The following is a 23,440-nucleotide window of genomic DNA, read 5'->3' as shown; positions in this document are numbered from 1 at the left end:
CAATCCAGGTCACGAGTACCTGGCAGAAGCCCAATTAGTAGCTTTCTTCTTGTGGCTTTTCACAGGGACCATCATGCAAACACATTTTTCCTTCCTCCTTTTTATCTAGGAGACCTTACTTAGTTTTCTCTAGTTCTTATCTTCATGCCTGGTGTACAGTAAGTCACTGCACTGCCCTCATTTGACTGAGAGCTATTCATTTCTAGAGGCTGTACTTGGCTGTGCTCCTCTCTGAGGCATTTCTCAACATAAAAAGAATTTGGGGGGGGGGGGGGGGGGAGAAACTTAGGGCACCTTCTCCAGAGTAGAGAACCCCTCCAGCAGATGGACTCTTTAATAAGGCTTTCTATATTGAAGACACTGTATTTTTACACATAACACATGTGTTATATGCATTTTTAGAAGCCAGATGGCAACCCCACCACACCCTCGTGCTGAATGTGTGTATTGCTTTGGTATTGCAGCCTGCTCACTTGATCACGACAGACTGCTCACAGAATAAAATACTACAGATTCTTTTGGATTTGTATTGGGTAAATGAAACTCTTTATTAGTACTTTAAATGGAGAGTGTATAAGTCATTATTGTTACTGCATCACAGTGATTAAGAAATATACACACTAACTAAGTCAGATTAGGAGATATGCACACTGATCAAACCATCTAACTAAAAGAAAGCTATTAAAAATAAAATAAATATATATATATATATATATATATATATATACATACAACATCACTGGTCAGGAATCTCAGGCCCTTATCTCATCAGCCGGGAGGTCCGTTGCAGCGAAAGCCCAAAGTCTCCTTATGACCAGGAACAGATCCTCTGCGCGGTACATCTACCCACAGATGAGCCCCAAAGCTCTGCTGCAACAAGCCCCCTTTTTATTAAGCTAAAACTTATCCAGGAATGTACATGAGGATTCAGTCACATGCTCTCGGTTCAGGTAAACAAACCACTGGCCAGGTGGCTTATCTCCCGAACCTCAAGCATACCCCACCTCCCTCCTGGACAAGGTGACTTCAGAGACATTCCAACCTGTTCTTGAGATGTGCCTTATCTCATACATTGTTTTTGAGTGTGCCTTATCTCATACATTGTTCTGGAGATGTGCTTTACATTCCAGCCTGTTCTTTGAGATATACAAGGAAAGTCACTTTTGGTACAAAGACAGAGGATTTTAAAAATGTATTATCGATCAAAGCAAGACTGAAAAGCAATTTTTAATATTTTCCATCACAATGTGTGAGCACGCTGTACCTGGGGGGGGGGGGGTTGTGTGGGGGTTTTAAAATATATTTTTTTAAATTTTACATGTTTTCCTGAATCCAGTATCTCCTTTTTTTTTTTTTTTAATTCCTCCCCCTGCTTTCACATGGTCCTCTGTACTCGTCTGCTATCTCTAGTACTAGAGCTGTCCAGACAGGCAACTTTGCCAGCATTGGAGCTTCCATATCATCAAGCTGATCAATCCATAGACTGGTGGGTTGTGTCCATCTACCAGCAGGTGGAGATAGAGAGCAAACTTTTGCCTCCCTATATGTGGTCATGTGCTGCCGGAAACTCCTCAGTATGTTCTCTATCTCAGCAGGTGGTGGTCACACACAGCAGCAGCTCTGGCTAGGCCTCCAAGCCTAAGGTTTTGTTGAGGCCTGGGGTTGAGGGCTCTTTTGAGCAAGTGCAAACCTGGTGGTGCCAGGTCCCTCCTTTTCTCCCCCCTCCCGCTGGCTCCGTTTAAAAAAAAAATATATATTTTTAAACGTCTTTAAAGGCGTTTAATTCGACGTTTCTTTAAACGTTCATTGCAGCTACTCACTGGGACACCAGTTCGTTACAGCTCGGAGCGGCAAGCAGGTAATTTTACCTTTTTATAGCGGGCAGGGGGTTCCCCGATTCTTCTCCTCGTGGCAATGGCGTCGGAGGGCGAGGGCGCAAAGGGTCGCTCCCCGGATCGCTGGAGCGCTTCTAGAGGGGATGCGGGGGTTTTACAACCTGATTCGCCCTTGATGGGTGATAGTTTAGTGACCGATGAATGTCCCGGTTGTTCCTCCGGCGTGGCGGTTTTTTCCCGCCATAAACGCCCATCCCCCGCTCCTCGCCTCCGCCATCTTGGCCGGCCACGCGGCTCGGACGGCTTCTTCGGGGCCGCCCTTGAGGTTGGAGACATTAATGCCATGAACGCCCTTAATTTGGGCGACGGCACAAAAGCGGCTAAAGTTAAGCGCCGTTCTTCCCGCGCGGCTCCTTCACGGAGTTTCGCGCCGGACGCCATTTTGGATGCGCAGCATGTCTCTCCCCCGCTATTGCGAGCGCCGGTTGAGAGTGCGTCTAGGGCTGTTGCCCAGGCTGCGGAAGTGCACAGTCTGGGGGGTTTCTCCCCCGAGTTTGTTTTGCTGCTGCATCAGGCTTTCCTCATGCAAAACGCTGCCCCTGCTCCCTCTTCTGATAAAGAGGTAGAGGTTCCCAGAGGTAAACGCCCTCGGGTTGATTTCCAGGCCTTGGAGGACTTTTGTCTCCTCCGATGTAGATGAGGGCAGCGTGTCTGAGGTCTCCCAACGATCCTTTGCGGATTCCTTGGAGGAGATAGATCCCCGCTCGGATGGAGCGGATGACCCCTCTGCAGCGCGGCTTTTTAGCCCAGAGGATTTGCCCAACCTGTTGTTACAGGCCATGGACACTTTGAAGATTTCCTCTCCGGAGGACGTCTCTCCCTCAGCCCCTGTTGGCTCTGCCATTATGCTGGGGACGAAGCGCCCGCCTAGAACCTTCCACGTGCATGATGCCATGCACACCTTAATTGCGGCTCAATGGGATGTCCCGGAAACGAGCCTTAAAGTGGCTAGGGCTATGTCCCGCCTCTATCCTTTGGCTGTGAGTGAACGTGAGGCCTATCTGTGGCCTACCATGGATTCTTTAATCACTGCGGTGACTAAGAAAACGGCGTTGCCGGTGGAAGGTGGCACGGCCCTAAAAGACGCCCAAGACAGAAGATTGGAGGCGGCCTTAAGGTCGTCCTTGGAGGCAGCTGCTTTAAGTTTGCAGGCCTCAGTTTGCGGCTCCTATGTGGCCAGGGCGTGCCGGACTATGGTGCAGCGGGCTTCCCCCTCGGATCATTCCTTGAGGGCTGATTGGCCGGCCCTGGAATCGGGCTTAGCCTATTTGGCAGACTTGCTGTATGATGTCTGGAGAGCCTCAGCTAAAGGCATGGCTCAGACAGTCTCTGCGCGGCGGTGGCTTTGGCTGAAACATTGGTCTGCTGACCACGCCTCTAAATCCCGCCTGGCTAGATTGCCTTTTAAAGGCAAGCTGCTCTTTGGGGTCGAGCTGGACAAAATCGTGACCGATCTCGGCACGTCTAAGGGCAAGAAATTACCAGAGGTCAGGGCTCGGGTTAGTACTCGTCCCGATACCTCCATACCGCCCGGGCAAGTCGGGTTCCTCTGCCCCCTCTTCCTTCAAGAGGAATTTCTCCCCCAAGCAGCATTCCTTTCGCAGAGACCGCCGTCCCGGAGGTGCTCCCTCCAGTCCTCCCCCAGGGTCTCGTACCCAATGACGGGGCCTTGGTCCACGCCCCAGTGCAGATTGGAGGACGGCTGTCCTCGTTTCTGGGCGAATGGACCACTATAACTTCAGACGCGTGGGTGCTGGAAGTCATCAGAGACGGCTACAAGCTAGAGTTCTGCCAACCCTTAAGAGACGGGTTTGTACTCTCTCCCTGCAAGTCTCCGGTCAAGCTGTGGTAGTGCAGCAGACCTTGGACAACCTGATCCGCCTTGGTGCGGTCGTTCCGGTGCCAAAAAATCAGATTGGCAAGGGACGTTACTCCATTTACTTTGTGGTTCCAAAGAAAGGAGGTTCTGTCCGGCCTATCCTCGACCTCAAAGGGGTCAATCGGGCCTGGAAAGTGAGGCACTTTCGCATGGAGACTCTCCGCTCTGTTATAGCGGCAGTGAAGGCAGGAGAGTTCTTGGCTTCCTTGGACATCAAGGAAGCGTACCTGCATATTCCCAGCTGGCCTCCTCTCCAACGCTTTCTGCGTTTTACAGTCCTGAGACGACACTTCCAGTTCAGAGCCCTCCCTTTCGGGTTGGCTACTGCTCCGCGGACCTTTTCCAAAGTAATGGGGGTCATAGCGGCCTTCCTGCTAAAGGAAGGAGTACAAGTCCATCCTTATCTGGACGACTGGTTGATCCGAGCCCCCTCTTATGCAGAGTGCGGCAAAGCTATGGACCGGGTAGTTGCTCTTTTGAGCTCCCTGGGATGGATCATCAACTGGAAGAAGAGCCAGCTGCGCCCGACTCAGTCCCTGGTGTATCTGGGAGTTCGATTCGACACCCAAGTGGGCAGAGTGTTCCTGCCAGACAATCGGATTATCAAGCTTCAGGCTCAGGTGGACTAGTTCCTAGTAGCCTCTCCTATTCGGGCTTGGGACTACGTGCAGCTGTTGGGCTCTATGACGGCCACGATGGAAGTAGTGCCCTGGGCCAGGGCTCATATGAGACCACTATAGCTATCTCTGCTGCTGCGCTGGACTCCGATGTCGGAGGATTATGCTGTGCGCCTTCCCGTGGACCCAGCAGTGCGCAAGGCGCTGAGCTGGTGGACGCAGACAGTCAAGTTGTCTGCAGGATTGCCTCTGGTGACCCCGGAGTGGATTGTCGTCACGACAGACGCCTCTTTGATGGGCTGGGGAGCCCACTGCTTGGGAAGGACAGCGCAGGGGCTCTAGTCTCCTGCAGAGGCAAGTGGTCTATCAACCTCCTGGAACTCAGAGCCATTCGGTTGGTGTTATTGGAGTTCATCCCGGTACTGGTGTTGAAGCCTGTACGGGTCCTGTCGGACAATGCCACGGCTGTGGCCTATATCAACCGCCAGGGAGGTACCAGAGCGCCCCTCTAGCCAAGGAGGCTATGAGTCTTTGCCAGTGGGCGGAAGCGAACCTGGAGCAGCTTTCAGCGGCCCACATTGCCGGAGTCATGAATGTCAAGGCGGACTTTCTCAGTCGCCATACCTTGGAGCCCGGAGAGTGGCAACTATCTGCTCAGGCGTTCTTGGACATCACGAAGCGCTGGGGCCAGCCGAGCCTAGATCTGATGGCGTCATTGGCCAATGGCCAAGTGCCGCGCTTTTTCAGCAGAGGACGGGACCCTCGATCCCTGGGAGTAGATGCTCTTCTCCAACAGTGGCCGACACAAGAGCTCCTCTATGTGTTCCCGCCCTGGCCCATGTTGGGCAGGGTGCTAGACCGGGTGGCAAAGCATCCCGGCAGGGTAATCCTGGTGGGTCCGGATTGGCCCAGACGTCCCTGGTATGCGGACTTGTTCAGGCTCTCAGTCGACGATCCTCTGCGGCTGTCAGTGGAGCAGGGCCTGTTACATCAGGGTCCCGTGGTGATGGAGGATCCCTCTCCCTTTGGTCTTACGGCCTGGCTATTGAGCGGCAGCGTCTGAGGAAGAAGGGCTTCTCAGACAAGGTCATCGCCACTATGCTGAGAGCGAGGAAGCGCTCTACTTCTACTGCTTACGCCAGGGTTTGGCGTATCTTTGCAGCATGGTGTGAAGCAGGCTCACTTTCTCCCTTCACTGCTCCAATTTCTTCAGTGTTGGCGTTCCTGCAAGAAGGTCTGGAGAAAGGCCTGTCGCTCAGTTCCCTTAAAGTCCAGGTAGCGGCTCTGGCTTGCTTCAGGGGCCGCCTGAAGGGTGCTTCCCTGGCTTCGCAGCCAGATGTGGTGCGCTTTCTCAAGGGAGTTAATCACCTGCGCCCTCCTCTGCACTCAGTGGTGCCTGCGTGGAATCTCAACCTGGTGCTAAGAGCATTGCAGAAGCCGCCTTTGGAACCCTTGTCGAGGGCATCTCTGAAAGACCTGACGTTGAAAGCAGTCTTTTTGGTGGCTATCACTTCAGACAGAAGAGTTTCCGAGCTCCAGGCGCTCTCATGTCGAGAGCCTTTTCTGCAGTTCACTGAGGCAGGAGTGACTATTCGCACAGTGCCTTCCTTCCTGCCCAAGATTGGTTCTCGCTTCCATGTGAATCAGCAGCTCTGTCTCCCTTCCTTTCGTAGGGAGGACTACCCAGAGGAGTACTCCGCTCTTGAATATCTGGATGTGAGACGAGTCATCATCAGATACTTGGAAGTGACCAATGATTTCCGGAAATCGGATCATCTGTTTGTCCTGTTTGCAGGTCCTCGTAAGGGTCTGCAGGCTGCTAAGCCTACAGTGGCAAGATGGGTCCAGGAAGCCATTGCAGCGGCTTATGTGGCCGCGGGGAAGGTGCCGCCTATCCAGCTGAAGGCTCACTCCACGAGAGCTCAGGCGGCCTCGAGGGCAGAGGCCGGATCCGTCTCCTTGGAAGAGATATGCAAGGCGGCAACGTGGGCTTCGGCTCATACATTCTCCAAGCATTACCGTTTGACTGTGGCTGCACGGGCGGAGGCCCGGTTTGGAGCTTCAGTGTTGCGGTCAGGGATTTCTATGTCCCGCCCTGGGTGAGTACTGCTTCGGTACATCCCACCAGTCTATGGATTGATCAGCTTGATGATATGGAAGGTAAAATTATGTATAATCATACCTGATAATTTTCTTTCCATTAATCATAGCTGATCAATCCATAGCCCCTCCCAGATATCTGTACTGTTTATATTCTGGTTGAATTTTAGGTTCAAGTTTAGCCTTCAGTTACTTCAGGAGGACTTCGTGTTCAAGTTCTTCTTTCACTTGGATTCTTCAAGAGTTGAGACGACTTTGTGTTACAGTGAGCTGCTGCATTCCTCTCCCCTCCGTTTTACGGGGCTGGATTGAGACATAAATTCTGCCGGCACTCCCTCCCGCTTCGTGCGGCTGTAGGGCAGCTTTGTACCCCTCCCGCTTCGGCGGTGTTAGGGTCAGTCAGCTCCTCCCGCGGTTGCGGTTGCAGGATAAGCCAGATCCCCCCGCATCGGCGGGTGTGGTGTCCCTCCCCCGCTCCGCGGGGATGAGCTGGACGGATTCCCCTCCCCCACTTGTGTGGGGATGAGCTGGGTTAATTCCCCTCCCCCGTTTCGGCGGTGGTGAGCTGGGCAGAGTGTCCCTTCGTGGGTGTAATTCTCTAAGTGCTGAGTCCTGCGGATGGAGCTTTGATATCGACATACTGAGGAGTTTCCGGCAGCACATGACCACATATAGGGAGGCAAAAGTTTGCTCTCTATCTCCACCTGCTGGTAGATGGACACAACCCACCAGTCTATGGATTGATCAGCTATGATTAATGGAAAGAAAATTATCAGGTATGATTATACATAATTTTACCTTTTGCTCTGGCACAGAAACAGGAAGTTGTGTTAGAGGAAAGGCCCCAATGTTGGCTGAAGGCTGCCTGTCTGGATTTCTGCTGGTACTAGGCAAGGAGACTTAATAGATAGGAGATGAAGTGACATCAACATGTTGAAACCAATTAGGTTAACCTCTGTTTCCACTCCCCCATGCAGCCGTCATCTCTGGTGCACTTAAAACAAACCTGTGAGCTGCTGAATCCATTTTGTCGTTCTTTATTGTTGGTAGCATTTTTATTTAATCTTACTTCCTTAGCATCCCTCGGGACTGGCCCAGAATGTGACTGAGGGGTTGTGCACGCCTTCCAGCAGGTGGAGACTGAGAACTCTGACTAGAGAGAGCCAATAAGAGCCCTGACCAGCTAGAGAAAGATCTAGTATTCTCAGTCTGCAGCAGGTGGAAGGTGGTGAACCCTTTGGTCTCTTCTTTAACTATTCTACTTGTTTTTCTCTCTATTTAAAAAAAAAAAAAGTTGTGTGTTATTAGTTACTGACTAAGAGGTATTCTTAGCTTCTTTTTTTCCATTCTGTGCGTCGGGGTCTCTGGCGTGTATTTGGAGACTGAGGCCCGAGGGGGTCTCTCTACGCCTCGGGAGTGCCAAACGCGGGTGGCCGGGTCCCTCCCCCCCCCCCCCCCCCCCCAATTCCTCCTGTTGTCTCCTTACAGCGCCGGGCGCTCCTGAGTGTTTAGGAGTACTTTTCATACTCTTTGAGGAAAGAGTGTTAGAGACTTGGGAGAGGCAGCCGCATTTAAAAAAAAAAGTAGTTTCTGGCACAAGCAGGGCAGCTCTGTTTCTGCTTTTCCTTGCAGCATTTTTTCTTTGATTTATTGGCTCTAGTTTCCCTTTTGGAGGAGCTGGCTGTTGAAATAGACGCAGCCGCGGCAGTGCTTTACGGCAGAGCAGGATGGCAGAAAAACTACGCTGCTATGCAGTCAGCGGCGAGGAGTCGCGGAGAACAACACTGGTAAATTTTGCACTGTGGTGGAAATATCAGCTGATGCCAGTCCCTCTCAGGCCGCTTCTCCTTCTCCAGCAATCGCACCTCAGGTAGATGCGGGAGTCAGTGAATCTAAATTGCAGACTCCTGTTTTGGTGGGAACCATCGCCTTTTTACCCTCTCGGCATGAGGCAGTGGAGCAGTCTGCTGCCTTATCACTTCTTTCATCGGAGCAATATAACTGATAGTTTATATTGTAATACAAAGAGCTCTCTGATTCTGATTATGGAGGTAGGTAGGGACACAGTACAGTGATGTATAAGTGATTACATATTATAGTCAATCATGCGGAGTGATTGTTAATATGCACAACAGAGCACTGTACTATTTATGATAAACTAATCATATTAAAGCTATTTATATTGAAAAGCATTTGAAAAAAGTTGAAAAAAATAAGCGAGGGTTTCTATTTGTAAAGCAATTATTGATTCTGTGAAACCAGGAGAGAACTAGATAACCCAGGTACTTTGTATTGATATTATTAAATTTTAACTGCCAGACCCTCTAACGTTCGGAGATCCCTTCTCATCCTTTCTACTCCCTCCAGGGTATCCACTCTATTGGCTATTTTCGTGTCATCTGCAAAAAGGCACACCTTTCCTTCCAACCCTTCAGCAATATCTCCCACAAATATATTAAACAGAATAGGCCCCAGCACCGACCCCTGAGGAACTCCACTGCTCACCTTCCTTTCCTCCGAGCGGATTCTATTTACCACCACCTTCTGCCACCTGTCGATCAACCAGTTTATCCAGTTCACCACTTTCAGTCCTAAGTTCAACCCTTTCAGCTTATTCACGAGTCTTCTGTTGGGGACCGTATCAAAGGCTTTGCTGAAGTTCAAATAGATTACATCTAGCGCACGTCCCTCATCCAGTTCTTTGGTCACCCAGTCAAAAAAGTCAGTAAGATTCATTTGGCAGGATTTTCCTTTGGTAAAGCCATGTTGCCTTGGGTCCTGTAACCCGTCGGTTTCTAGAAAGTTAACTATCCTTTCTTTCAGCAGCGACTCCATTATTTTTCCTACCACCAACGTTGGACTTACCAGTCTGTAGTTTCCCACTTCTTCCCTGTCTCCACTTTTGTGAAGAGAGACCACATCCGCTCGTCTCCAATCTCACGGAACCTCTCCCATCTCTAAAGATCTGTTAAATAAATCTATAAGAGGTCCCGCCAGGACCTCTCTGAGCTCCTTCAGTATCCTGGGATGTATCCCATCCAGCCCCATAGCTTTGTTCACCTTCAGATTCTCCAGCTGTTTATAAACTCTTTCTTCCGTAAATGGCGCAGTATCCACTCCATTCCCAGACGTTCCCTCGGCAGCCAACCATGGTCCTTCTCCAGGATTTTCCTCCGTGAACGCCGAAGAGAAATAATTGTTTAGCACGTTCGCTTACCATCCATCCATTCACCTCTACTTCAGCCCTGAATGTCCTCCCCACACATACCTTACATCATGCTGGTGGTCTAGTGGCTTGCTTCGGGTCAGGAAAGGTCCCCGCACTTTCCTGCCCAATGCCGTTGATCCTCTCACCGCTGCCGCCTGTTTAAAATGGCCGCTAAGAGTTCAAGCGGCAGACTCGCAAGGCAAAGTCTCAGCGGTCATTTTAAACAAACCTCAGCGGCAGAAGGATCAGCGGTAGCGGGCAGGAAAGCGTGAGGTCCTTTCCTGCCCTGAAGCAGTGTTGAGTCAACCATTTGCAATAAATATCATTGTTTAATTAAATTATGCGTCTCCCCCATTGTTTGGATAGAGCCTATCTTCCCCACCCCTCCTCTGTTCCCTCCTACTTGTTTCGTGGGGATCAAGTGCACCTCCACACTCTGTGTGTTTTTTTTTCTCTGCCCCGAAGCAAGCCACTAGACCACCAAGCTGATGTAAGGTATAGGGAGGGAAAGCAAAGGTCAGTTTTAGTTCCACGGGAACCCCACAGGACTTGGGTCCCTCCCCACGGTGCTGGAGGAGATGCCTGGCTTTCTTACAGTGGACTGGATAGGCTCACTTCCATGCCTATCTATTAAAACCTACTCCTGTCTATTAAATCTCCTTGGTACTAGAGACAGCAGACAAGTACAGAGGACTGCAGGGAGAGGGAGAAGGAGAGATGCAAGACTCATGCAGAGAGGGGAGGATGAGAGAGAGAGGAAAGGCTGCCTGCCGTGTTTATGCATATAACTTGTGTGCGTTATATGAGTTTATTTTTACATAGACATATAATTTGTGTGCATAATACGTGTGAGTGCTTTATATGCATAACAATACGGTACTCTTCTTCCACTCCCTGCAGACCACCTTCAACCCTGAATGCTGTGGGCAGGAAAAAATTGTGAGCTGTGTGTTTTTAACTCAAAATGACAGGAAAAATCATGAATTATGGGGGGATTGTGCACACCATTGCTCAATAACATGTACTGCTTATTAACAGATGCACTATTGCACAATAAGAAAAAGGGGAAGGGAGATGGGATTTGATATTACCGCCTTGTGGTTACAATCAAAACGGTTTATATATTATATACAGGTACTTAGGTTGTACCTGGGGTAATGGAGGGTTAAGTGACTTGCCCAGAGTCACAAGGAGCTGCAGTGGGAATCAAACCCAGTTCACCAGGATCAAAACCCACTGCACTATTAACTGTATCGCCCTCAGAAACAAAAATTTGGGAGTTTTATAAAATTACGTTACGAAATAAGGAAGGAGAGCACAGTTGAGATGAAACATGGTGGTGAGGTCCCCACAGGAAACCAATCACCAGCTATATATTAAAAAGACAGTTATCTTTGTGTGAAACACTTACTCCTGTATGTGGTTGTAAAACAAAGTTGTAAACTTTTGTACCTCAATATCGTTGGTTAAGAGTAATATTGATTGCTTCTAACTACCCCCGCTATAAATTTAGATTACGATGCAGGAAAAGATAGCTAATACGGTAAAATTGGGGGACAAGACCTTTTTCAGATATGTAAGTGACAAGAGGATGTGGGAAGGGAGCTTGATGTGTTATACTTGGAATTCAGCAAAGCCTTTGACACGGTTCCACACAGGCGACTGATAAATAAATTGAGTGCCCTCGATGTGGGACCTAGAGTAACGGATTGGGTAAAAAATTGGTTAAATGGTAGGAGACAGAGGGTGGTGGTAAATTGAGCTTGCTCTGAAGAAAAGGAGGTTGTAAGTGGAGTACCGCAGAGATCGGTCCTAGGGCCGGCTCTTTTTAACGTCTTTGTGAGCGATATTGTGGAATGGCTGTCTGGTAAGGTTTGTCTCTGTGTGGATGATACTAAACTCTGCAACAGGGTGGACACCCTGGAAGGTGTAAATGACATGAGGAAGGACCTAGCAAAGCTAGAGGAATGGACCGATATTTGGCAACTAAGGTTTAATCCCAAAAAATGCAGGGTCATGCACTTGGGTCGCAAAATCCGAGGGAACGGTACAGTATAGGGGGTGTAGCGCTTCAGTGTGCGAAGAAGAGCAGGACTTGGGGGTGATTGTGTCTGACGACCTTAAAGTTTCCAAACAGGTAGAAAAAGCAATGGCCAAAGCCAGAAGGATGCTTGGGTGCATAAAGAGAGGCATGACCAGCAGGAAAAAGGAGGTGATAGTGCCGTTGTATAAGTCTCTGGTGAGGCCTCATTTGGAGTACTGCGTGCAGTTCTGGAGACCGCACCTACGGAAAGATATAAACAGGATGGAGTCGGTCCAGAGGGTGGCTATGAAATTAGTAAGCGGTCTTGAATGCAAAAATTATAGGGACAGGCTTATGAACCTCAACATGTATACACGGGAAGAGAGGAGGGAGAGAAGAGACATGATAGAAACGTTTAAATATCTCAAGGGCATTTATGTACAGGAAGAGAGCCTTTTTCAAATGAAGGAGAGCTCTGGAATGAGGGGGCATATGACAAAGTTAAGAGGGAATAGGCTTTGGAGTAACCTAAGGAAGTATTATTTCACAGAAAGGGTGGTGGAGGCGTGGAATGGCCTCCCAGTGGAGGTGGTGGAGTAGAGGACGGTTTCAGAATTTAGAAAGGCATGGGATAAGCATGTGGGATCGCTTAGGAACAGGAAGAATTAGGGGTTTCAGAGGATGGGCAGACTGGATGGGTCATATGGCCTTTATCTGTCGTCATGTTTCTATGTTTCTATATGTGTGTAAGTAAGAGATTCACCTATATTCCTCCCTCTACGATAAGCTATAAGAGGGAACTCCTAAAAACATTCATGTGTAGACAGGGCTTTTTTTGAGGGGGTACTTGGGGGTACTGGGTACCGGCACCTTTTCCATTGTCTGCTAAAATTGACCCATGGACCCCAAGTTTTAATGAAAGAGCTCAGGTTCTACACACCAATTCTGCCTTGTCATAGATTCTGTGACTGGTTGCAGGGGCATGGCCATTGTGGGGTGGGTTCCTCAGTGATCACCCCCAGCCCTGAAGGTTGGCTTGGCATTTGAGTACCGGCACCTTTTTCGCTAGAGAAAATGCACTGTGTATAGATAATACATGCCAAAACTTAAATAATAGAGAAGTCATGAATTTGATCTTAGTGGAAAAAGGTAAGACTACCACTAACTTGTCTTCTGAAGAATCAGCTTTGTAAATCTCTTTGAATGTAACAAGCTCTTAAATAAGCTTTTCTAATCACAGACCGGAGATATCCCCTAGATAAGAATCTGTCCCTCAAATCTTGTGCTTGAATTTCAAAGTCCTCCAATGTTGAGCAAATGCAGCGTGCTCTTAAGAACTGGCTAATGGGTAAACTACTGCGCAGTCGATAAGGATGAAAGCTCTGAAAGTGCAATAGAGTATTCCTTGCTATCTCTTTGCGGAATAGGGTGGTATGAAACTTTTTACCCTCATGAATGACCTTCACATTCAAAAAGTCCACTTGATGTTGATCATATTGTATCGTAAATTTGAAATTATTGTTTTTAGTATTTAACCACAAAAGAAATCCATGTAATTGGGATTCTCCGAGGACAAGCAGGTTTATTTATTCTTACAAGCGGGTGACATATGCGTTGCCAGGTCCAGGACTTAAACAAGTATAAGTAGAGCTTTGTGGAGCACAAGACACACTCCACCGCACATGTCTCCCTGCCTGCCATGACAATGAGATCTCGGTGAGGAGAAGGTATGGTTTTTTACCGTCTCCTCACATCACTTGGTTCTAAAGAGCTTTTGTGTTCCTTTTGGCGACTTTTTTTCCCCCATTCTTTAGTTGTGTTCCTGGCTGTGGAACCCCCCTTTTTTTGTGTGTTTTCCTTAAATTTTATAGTTAATTTTGCTCGGTTTTAAGTTTCCTTTCTTTGTCATCTTCATTCGGCCTCTTTCAGGTCTTGACTTCAGCCAGGATTGTTCCCTTCATTTTTTTTTGCCTTGCCCCTTTTTTAGGCACCATCACTTTGTTTAATTTAGCCAAGGAAGTTTTTCCTTCCATGTTCACAAAGGTTCCCAGTGGCTTTAAGCGCTGTACCTGGTGCAGTCAGACGATCTCTAGAAAGGAAACCCATTCTTGGTGTCTTCAGTGTCCTGGGCCCGACCATAGCCCCACTACCTGTGTTCTGTCTTCGCTTGAAGAAGAGGACCCAGGTTTCCAGAAAGGCTTAATAAGAGAGGATTTTTGGAGCCAAGTCCAGTTCCTCAACGTCTCCATCAGCATTGAGGTCACCGGCATCGGGAGCATCAGTAAGCATGGCTGCTGCTAGACCCTTAGACACTAGGAGCAGTGAAGTATTGATTGGGTCTCCACCTGCCTTGAGGCCTGCTGGTAGGGCCTCTGGGACCGTCCATCATCATACCTGACCCTGAGGTGACATGTGGATTCATCTGCATCCTCGGCACCGAGGAGCCTCGGTGACATGCTTCGGGTGGGTGCTTCAAATAGTCTGTCTCGGATATGCACTCAGTTGGTATCTAAAACCTCCAAATTGCCCACCAAGAGCTTATTCCTTCAGCTCTCAGCACTGGTGCTCAAGAGTCCATGTGAATGACTATTCAGGTACACGAGCTACTAGGGTTCATTTTAAACTACCCCAAGTCCCATCTTCACCCTGTCCAGCAATTGGAGTTCATAGGAGCCCTGATTGATACACAGAAGTTTCGAGCCTACCTTCCAGACACAAGAGCGGTGCTCTTGTCGCACTCTCTTCCAAGATTCAGCAGGTCACTGCTTGGCAGTTGTTGAGATCGTTGGGCCACATGCTTCAACAGTGTGTGTTACACCCATGACATGTCTTCACATGAGATCAGCTCATTTAACTTCTCAGTGGTATCAAGCCACGAGGAGCCTGGAAGATGTTATCCAAGTGTCCCCAGAGCTTTATGCTCCCTTCAGTGGTAGACCATTTGATCCAATTTGACGCTGGATTCCAAATTCCTCAGCCACAAAAGGTGCAGATGATGGATGCATCTTTCCTGGGATGGGGGGCTCCTTTCGAGCCATTGAATTCCTGCTACCTGAAGTACTTGACTTGGAAGGTCGTTTTCTTGGTGGCTGTTACTTCAGCTCATAGAGTCAGTGAGCTTCAGGCCTTAGTGGTGGATGCACATTATACTAAGTTTAATCACAACAGAGTAGTCCTCTGCTCTCACCCTAAGTTCCCTGCCGAAAGTGGTGTTGGAATTCCATCTAAACCAGTCTATTATCCTGCCAACATTCTTTCCCCGACCTCATGCCCATCCTGGTGAATGCAGCTTGCTCACTTTAGATTGCAAGAGAGCATTGGCCTATTACATGGAGCGGTCCAAGCCCCACAGACAGTCCACCCAATTTTTTGTTTCTTTTGATCCCAACAGGATGGGGGGGGGGGTCACCATCGGGAAACGCACCATCTCTAATTGGCTGTCAGATTGTGTTTCCTTCATTTATGCCCAGGCTGGGCTAGCCCTAGAAAGTCATGTCACAGCTCCATTGAAGAAATTTGCAAGGCTGAGACATGGTCTTCAGTCAAAACATTCACATCTCATTATTGCCTTGAGCAAGATTCCCGATGCGACAGTTGGTTCTGACAGACAATGTTACAGAATCTGTTTGGGGTCTAGAATCCAACTCCACCCTCCTAGGCCCATTTTATTCTGTTCTAGGCTGCACTCTAACTCAGATTGTATATAGTTTCAGGTTAATCTCTGTTATATCCTCCCATTGTGAGGCCCAATTTTTCAATGTTTGTTATTTTTGGTGAGCCTGGATGCTAGGGATTCTCCACTTGTGAGAATAAATAAGCCTGCTTGTCCTCGGAGGTGTTCTCAGAGGACAGCAGGCTTTATAGTCTCTCAATCCCTCCCACCTGCCCTTGGAGTTGTCTCCTCTGTTAATTTTACTTTATTTTTGTTGTAGTATTAAACTGAAGAGGCCGCATTCTCATGGCGGGCGGGAAGGCACTCTTGCATGTGCAGTGGAGCATGTCTCATGCTCCACAAGCTCTACTTGTTATAAGTCCCAGACCGGGCGATGCGAGTCGGCGTCACTTACTTGTGAGAATATAAAGCCTGCTGTCCTCAGAGAACATCTGCTACAGGTAAGTACCTTTGCTTTCACTACCCTCCCACAACAAAAAAATAGTCATCCATGAAGCTTTTCCAAAAAGTGATATATTGATATCTTCCAATAGCTTTGGGTAAGAGCAGAGGAGTAGCCTAGTGGTTAGTGCAGCAGACTTTGATCCTGAGGAACTGGGTTAGATTCCCACTGCAACTCCTTGTGACTCTGGACAAGTAGCTTAACCTCCATTACCCCAGGTACAAATAAGTATCTGTATATACTATGTAAAGCGCTTTGTATGTAGTTGCAAAAACCATAGAAAGGTGGTATTATCAAGTCCCATTCCCTTTCCCTTACTATTGATTGTGTAATATGGAGACATACATTTAATGCCTCCATGTGCCCAGGCCTCATTAGTGTCTATATCTCAGAAAGAGTAAACTTCAGTCATGGTTTCCTTTTCATGCAGTGTGAAGCACAGATTCTGTTTCAAAGCACCAGGCTGATAACTTGCGGGTACTTTGTTTATAGGGTGATCGTCTGAGTCGCTTTGGGTTTCGAACAGAGACAACGGGGAGCGTCACATTTAATTTTTACTGCATTCAGCAGTCTAGGTATGTAAGATAGAGCCCTAGGTGAGAGTGCTGTGTGTGTATGTGTTTGTTTGTGCAGGCTTGTCCTCCCCACACTGATGTGAGAGGGCAGATTGTTTGTGGGTTTGTCGTTTTGTTTTGTTTTCCTTGCAGGAATACTTTCCTGTTGGGAACTTTCTTTCATGCCATGTAGGGCCCAATTGTGTCATTGGGCAGGAACTTCCTTTTTCAGTCCAAAAATGCCTAATTTTGCATGCCCATTTACTTTGATTTCTAGATTTTAGTGCTTGATAGTAGAAGATTAAGCTGTCACTTCTTCCTCCCTGTTCGGAACATGCAACTGTGGGTATAACTGAGGGGGGAGTATTTGTTTTTCTCTTTTTAGGGCTTTTATGGAATCCAGTGCCTTCAGAAAAAGAATGCAGAGTGTATTGGATCGGCTGGGAGGATTTAGCCAGCAGAGCTCCATCCATAATGTCCTTGGTATGGCTTCTTGATGCTCCATTTCCACTGTCAAATCCGTGTCTCTTCTTCTCCCTCCCCCCCACCCCCCACCCCAGCTTCTCCTGATTTCTTACTTCTTTCTGTTTCCCTGGCCTTTTTCACCATGTGTGCTGTGTGTCAGCATATGAAAGTTGAAGAGTTTCTTGCTGCTCTTTCCTTGTTTATAACACTGTTAGTTTTATGTTAAACTATACTTGCTGTACACCACTTTGGTAAATCTCGTCATAAAGGCGGATAATAAATCCCTAATAAATAAATAAAATGCTGGACCCCCAGGGGGAGGGAGACAAGAGGTTTTACTATACAGCTTATTTTTGTGAAGGGCTATTTTGTTACAAGGATATTTTGTCCAGGCTATTACATCAGGGTGACTCCACACACACATTCCCACCCATATCGCACAAAGATGGATAAACTATGGCCAGCTCCATACATAAACAGTGCTGCGAAAAAGTTTCTGAATCTCCTCCGATGGTCTATATTGTAGTACAATATATACTCAGATCCTGATCTGAATCTTGAGTGAAAGAACCCAATTGAATAAAATAAGGATCCTTGTGTAAAACAGTATGTGAACCTCAGTAATTGATGTCAGTTCCTTGAGCAGCAGTACAAAAACATTTCCTGTAACTGGTCATCTGTCTCTCATATCACCTTTGAGGAATTTTGGCCAAGACAGCACTATTTCAGCTCTGTGATATTTGAGGGCTTTTTTTTTTTTTTTTTTGCATCAACAGCTTACTTCAAGTCTTGCTAAAATATTTCAGTAGAGTTTGACTTGGCCAAGTCCAAAACATGAATCTCTTCTTATTCAGCCATTCTGTAGTAGATTTACTTGAACATTTAGAGATGTCGTCTTGCTGCATGACCCAGTTTAGGCTCAGCTTTAGCTCAGACATATGGCCTGACATTCTCATCTAGAATATTATTATGTACAGCAAAATTCATGGTTTTATCAATGGCAAATCATCCAGGTCCTGATGCAGCAAAGCAGCCCCACACCTCCTCCACCACACTTGACATTTGTGATGAGGTTCTTAACTTTAGAAGGCAATTTTGTTTTTCATCAAATGCAGTGTTATTGTGATCAAAAAGCCAGTTTTTGACTCCCGAGGGAATTAGTCCTAAAGTCTTCAGGTTCATCCAATTGTTCTTTGGACAACTTGAGGCAGGCAACATGTTCTTTGTAGAGGGCAGTGGGTTTTTTTCTAGCGATTCTGCCATGAACACCATTCCCATTGTTCCTGGTAGTCGATGCATAAAATCTCACATCAGCCTCCCTGACAGGCTTGCAGATCTCTAGATGTTAGGCTCTGGTTCTTTGACTTCATGATTGATTTTTCAGTTTGCTTTTGGGGTGATCTTGGTAGGACAACCACTCGTACATGGTCATTGTAGTCTTCTACTTTTTCCATTTGTAGACCCTCCTGCATCACAGTGGTGGTATGGGGCACCAAATGTTTAGAAATATTTTGTAACTACGTTCAGATGAGCATCAGGTATTCCCTTTTGTAGGTTCTCTAAAATTTCTTTTGATCCTGGGACTTAAAGCAAGCTGTTCATGCAAGGAAATTGTCAAATATTTTAGAGTTGAAACAGTTCTGTATGGAATAATGGGCCAGAATTCCTCAAGGATAATGTGAGAGACTAATGTAGCATTTTGTGCCTTTACTTAAGATTACCCTTCCTTATGTGCATCACTTTGCAGTTGTCCACGTTAAGTTTCATGTGCCATTTAGATGCCTAGTTCCTCAGTTTCACAAGATGCTCTAGAAACTCCTCACAATTTCGCTCATGATTTAACAACTTTAATAATTTCATGGCACATATTCTATATATACACAGTATATTGCTCTTCATTCAAACACATGAAATGTCCTACACACTTAGAGACACAAGGCATGATCTATTTCCTTTTTGATTTGTCTATAGAAGCGTTTCAGAGAGCACGGCGCCGAATGCAGCATGCTAGAGAGAGCCTTCCACAGGACCTGATTAACACTACTGCCACTAGCGCAGTGTCCTCCGTTCTTCAGTCTACTGCATGAGCCTGCAGTAATCCTGGTGCTCCTAGTGAGGGAGAGAACTGAGCGATCTGGTGGGACATGAGGAGAACCAAGAGCTTCCAGAACTGGCGATGTGGCAGTCTCATTGCAAGTCTGAGGAACCAAGAGCCACCTTTGTGTACTTAATGGCTTTTTGTTGATTTTATTATATTTTTTCCAAAGACAATATGTTTTGTGAATGTGAAATATTTTTAAACTTTATTCTTTGTGCAGTTAAAGTGGAAAGATGATTTCTGATCATTCAGATATATTTGCTGGGTCACTCAGGTTCTGGAATTAACCTGATCCTTCAGCTTATTGACTCTGTTACATGCTGTGCTTCTGAGAAGAGTGAAGTACACTGACAAGAGAGGAAGCAGTAAAAGCTCTGGGTCAGCCTCGTGCTTCTGTGCAGCACTCAGGTGGCAATTCTATAAGGGTGCACCTCCTTATAAGCATGCCGATGCAATGTGGGGAGCACCTATTCTATAATGGGCATCTGGGTGTCCAGATTCTGTTCTAGAATACTAGCATAAGTCTGTATTGGCATGCCAAAAATTTACATACTCACAGTCACACAGCTATAGATCAAGTGTAACTGTTGGTGTGTTATATGCAGCAAGGTGCATATAACGTACAATATTCTGTATATTACCCCCTGGATTCTATATATCGTGCCCAACTTTGTGTGCACATCAAATAACTTGACTAATGAGCTTGGAAACATCAATAATTACATAAGAGTAGCCATACTGAGTCAGACCAATGGTCCATCTAGCCCAATATCCTGTTTCTAACAGTGGCCAAGTCAAGTCACAAGTACCTGGCATAAACCCAAATCATGACAACACTCCATGCTACCAGTCCCAGAGCAAGCAGTGCTAACAACCAGTTATCGATGTTAACTGACAATCTTAAAAATTTGCATGTACGTTATTCTATAAAGCACGGCGCCTAACTTCAGTCGCACATATCTGAAAAGGGGGTGTGGCCATGGTGTACCAAAATGTTGCGCACATATTTACAGAATTTGCCCAAAGCATGCCTAAGTTGGGTGTTGGCATTTACACCTGCTTTTAGCAGGCGTAAGTACGATACCAAAAAGGTGCAGGATCCACGCCAAATGCTATTCTATAAAGGGCGCACTCCCTTTATAGACTATTGCTTGGCATTCAATTTTTCCACACTGAATTTTTTATGCCTTTATTGAATTCCCTCCTACATGTGTAAATGGGAGAGATGCCCATGTCCTACCTGTACCCCTATTGCATTTAGGTGCACACTTACAGAATAGTGCTTAGGATGATTTATGTGCATAAGTGCTATATTTTCGCTATATTTTCCTACATTTAGGCACACAAAGGGGTGCATAATTACAGGCTCTAGTTATAGAATTGCCCTTCATATGTGACCCAAGGAGGTTTTAATTCTCCCCAGTGTGGCTGCTGCCATCTTGGTACACCCAAAACAATTAAATAGATAGGATAACAAGCTCCACCTACTGGCTTCAGACCACATAATGGGCCAGACAGGCTTATGCCATCTCCTGTTATCAAACCTCCTTGATGTGGCCAGGCAAATAGTAGCACATCCTGCAGAGGAAGGTGCTGTGGCAAGAAGAAGCAGTCTGCAAGAAAGAGGGGCCATGTACACAAGCATAAAGAGATTGAGAAGCTGAAAGATCAGCTCTCTAGTTAAGACCCTCTTAGAAAAACGAGATAGGTTCGTGCACACTGGCACTTTAATTATAAGTTAGAATTTTGTGTACATGAAATCTAATTCTCAGTTTGTTTTATATCAAAGCAATAATTGCATATTTTTTATTCCCTAATATATTTTGAATAAAAATTTTATGAATTTTACTTGTCTGCTTAGTTTTATTCTAATTTAGCTGGTAATTTTATATGAAATCATTTTTATTAATCAATAACAGAGTAAAACAACAGAATTAAGCCACCTTAATAAACACAAGCCTTCAAATGCTATATTGAGCTATGGTAAATTTCACCTAACTGTACAACAGTTTAAATCCCACGCCTCCTATTTTCTCCCTCCCTAGCACAATGTGTAAGAGATAGGACTGAGTCAATTTAAAAGGTGGCTAAGAACAGGTTGTAGAGTACATCAGAAACGCTCCCAGCAGTGTTTGAACCTCTATCCTTGAGCAGAGGAGTTGTTGTATGTCTCCATGGATAGTAAGGTTATCACCTGGGATCTTTGTAGATGCTGTGGGCTTATGCAATTGTTGAAGAATAACTTTTTTGGCTATCAAAACCAGGTGACACTGGTAATTTTATAATGGGCCACCTAACTTGTACAGTCAAGAATGCTCACAAATTACACTAATTTCAAAAAATATGCACATACATTCTCACTTTTTAAATTACCCCACGGAAAGTACTTGCTCATGTTTACACCTTCTCTCAGGCACAAATTTGTTGATCTATTTTATGTGCATTTGCAAACATTTTATAAAAGTCACAAATGCCTAGCCCTGCCCAATCCAGCTCTCAGTAATGCCTCCAACCAGATTGCACAAACTTATCCATAGACAGGGTATATGTACATACATTTAGATAACTATACCCCAGCCAGCCACAGGCTCTGTACTTTTTTTTTTTTTTTTAACTAATTAGGTGCCTGCTTCTACTTTGAAACGTGCCTGAAGACTTTTCACCCACTTTTGTGTGGGTAGAAGTTTTATGGAAAATAACACATGAAAACTTAAAAACACATTCCTTGTCATCAACAGCATATGAATCCAGAAACTGATGGGTTATGATCATCTACCAGCAGGTGGAGGTAGAGGACATCTGAACTCTATTATAGGATGCTGAGGCTTCGGTTCAGTTAGTATATATTTATTGCCAGCAGGCGGTGGATAGTCTTTCATCAACTTCTGGTTTTTCAGTACTGCCTCCTGTTTTAAGACCCTAATTCAATTGAGCCTGGGGGGTGTAAGGCTGTTGGCTAGTGCTTTCTGGGGTATACCTGGTGGTGCCGGGTCTCTCGCCCCCCTCCCCCTGCCGCTGCCTTCCTCTACCTTCTTTCTTCACAGGTCTCATTAAAAAAAAATAAAGAAAGGATGTGTACCTCTCATTTTCACATTATTTTGACTGTGTGTGGCTATTCTGAGTTTACTAAAATCCAGCTTTACACTGACTTAGTTGCTTAGACTGCTACTTCAGCACCGATGGGTACAGCTTTAACATTTTAATTACTGTTGGCTCTCGGCTTGCCGTGACTTGTTTTCTCTGCTCTGACTTCACAAACTAGCTTATTTCAGGTGTGGTTTGTGGTGGCACAGTTTTCTCCATGCTGAGCTTGCAGTTAGTTGGTGCCTCAGTCAACCTTTCTCCCTGAGGGTAATGGGTGTGTCAGGTTCCCACACTGATCTAACTGCAGGCTCCTCCCTCGAGCAGTCTTCGGCAGACATCTTGGACTACCGCAGTTCCCCTTCCGCCATGGAGTGCTCAGTTTTGAAGAGACATTGCCTGCACTGTCTGGCTTGTCTTTTCACTCTTAGCCTGCTCCTTCCCATAATCCACAATGATAGGTGTTCAGGTCTACTCTTCACCCCAAGTAATAGGGGACGGCAATCCAACTTTCATGAAGAGTGCACCAAAATCACATTGGATCAGTGGGTCTTGGACATTATCAAAGACCGCTACAGATTAGACTTCTTTCCTCAAACTGAAGATTTTTTTCTTGGAGCCCCCATGCAAAGCTTTACACAAGCAAAGAGCATTTCTCAGCACCCTGTGAAATCTCACCATGGGGGCAATTGTTCTGGTTCCCCCTCAGGAGCAGGGAACAGGTCAGCACTCCATGTACTTTGTGGTTCCAAAAAAGGGAGGCTCTTTTCATCCTATTCTCAATCTCAAGAAAGTGAACAGATTCCTGCAAGTCAAACATTTCTGAATGGAGACTTTGCATTCAGTAATTGCTGCGGTCCATCTAGGGGAATTCCTTACATCCCTGTATCTCAAAGAAACGTATTTTCATATTCCAATCTGGCCTCTTCATCAGCTCTTCTTGAGATTTGCGATCCTGGGACAACATTACTAGCTCAGGACAATGCCCTTTGGTCTCTCTACAGCCCCCAGAACTTCTCCAAAGTCATGATCATGGTGGTGGCCTTCCTCTGGAAGGAAGAAATTTGTATCCATCTTTATCTGAATGACTGGCTCATATGAGTTTCTTCCTTTCAAACAGTCTCTCGGTTACCTCTTGAATGATCAGTCTTTTACAATCCTTGAGTTGGGTCACCAACTTTCCCAAGAGCCAGCTGCACCCCTCTCAAACCCTGGAGTATTTAAGGGCATGTTTTGACACCCTTACAGGGCAAAATATTTTTCCAAGACCAGGAGGCACCAGCTTCAGTGTCTGATTCAGTCTTTGCTGCAGCTATAGAGTCCTCAGATATGGTATTTTGTTCAGGTCCTCCACTGTATGGCATCTATTCTGGAGATGGTTCCATGGGCCACATTGCACATGAGA

The 23,440-nt window shown here is 46.4% G+C and overlaps 1 protein-coding gene across 3 annotated transcripts in view; it reads left to right on the top strand.

Annotated features, from left to right (window-relative positions):
* The window catches only part of MKS1 (MKS transition zone complex subunit 1), a 65,965-nt gene extending 46,214 nt beyond the window's left edge, over nucleotides 1-19,751 (top strand). Inside the window, exons 17-19 of one of the 3 annotated variants that reach the window (XM_030191666.1) lie at nucleotides 16,330-16,412; nucleotides 16,777-16,874; nucleotides 18,828-19,751. In XM_030191666.1, coding sequence (XP_030047526.1) covers nucleotides 16,330-16,412; nucleotides 16,777-16,874; nucleotides 18,828-18,943 — 297 coding nt within the window. In that variant the 3' untranslated portion in view covers nucleotides 18,944-19,751. Of the gene's footprint in view, nucleotides 1-15,654; nucleotides 15,896-16,329; nucleotides 16,413-16,776; nucleotides 16,875-18,827 lie in introns of those variants that run through there. The other 2 variants (XM_030191667.1, XM_030191668.1) reach the window with 2 other exon arrangements.
* The last annotated feature ends 3,689 nt before the right edge of the window (nucleotides 19,752-23,440 follow it).

This window comes from Microcaecilia unicolor, chromosome 2 (genome assembly GCF_901765095.1).
Source record: "Microcaecilia unicolor chromosome 2, aMicUni1.1, whole genome shotgun sequence".
In the NCBI taxonomy this organism is placed as follows: domain Eukaryota; kingdom Metazoa; phylum Chordata; class Amphibia; order Gymnophiona; family Siphonopidae; genus Microcaecilia; species Microcaecilia unicolor.
This window is presented reverse-complemented; position numbering and strand designations above follow the sequence as displayed.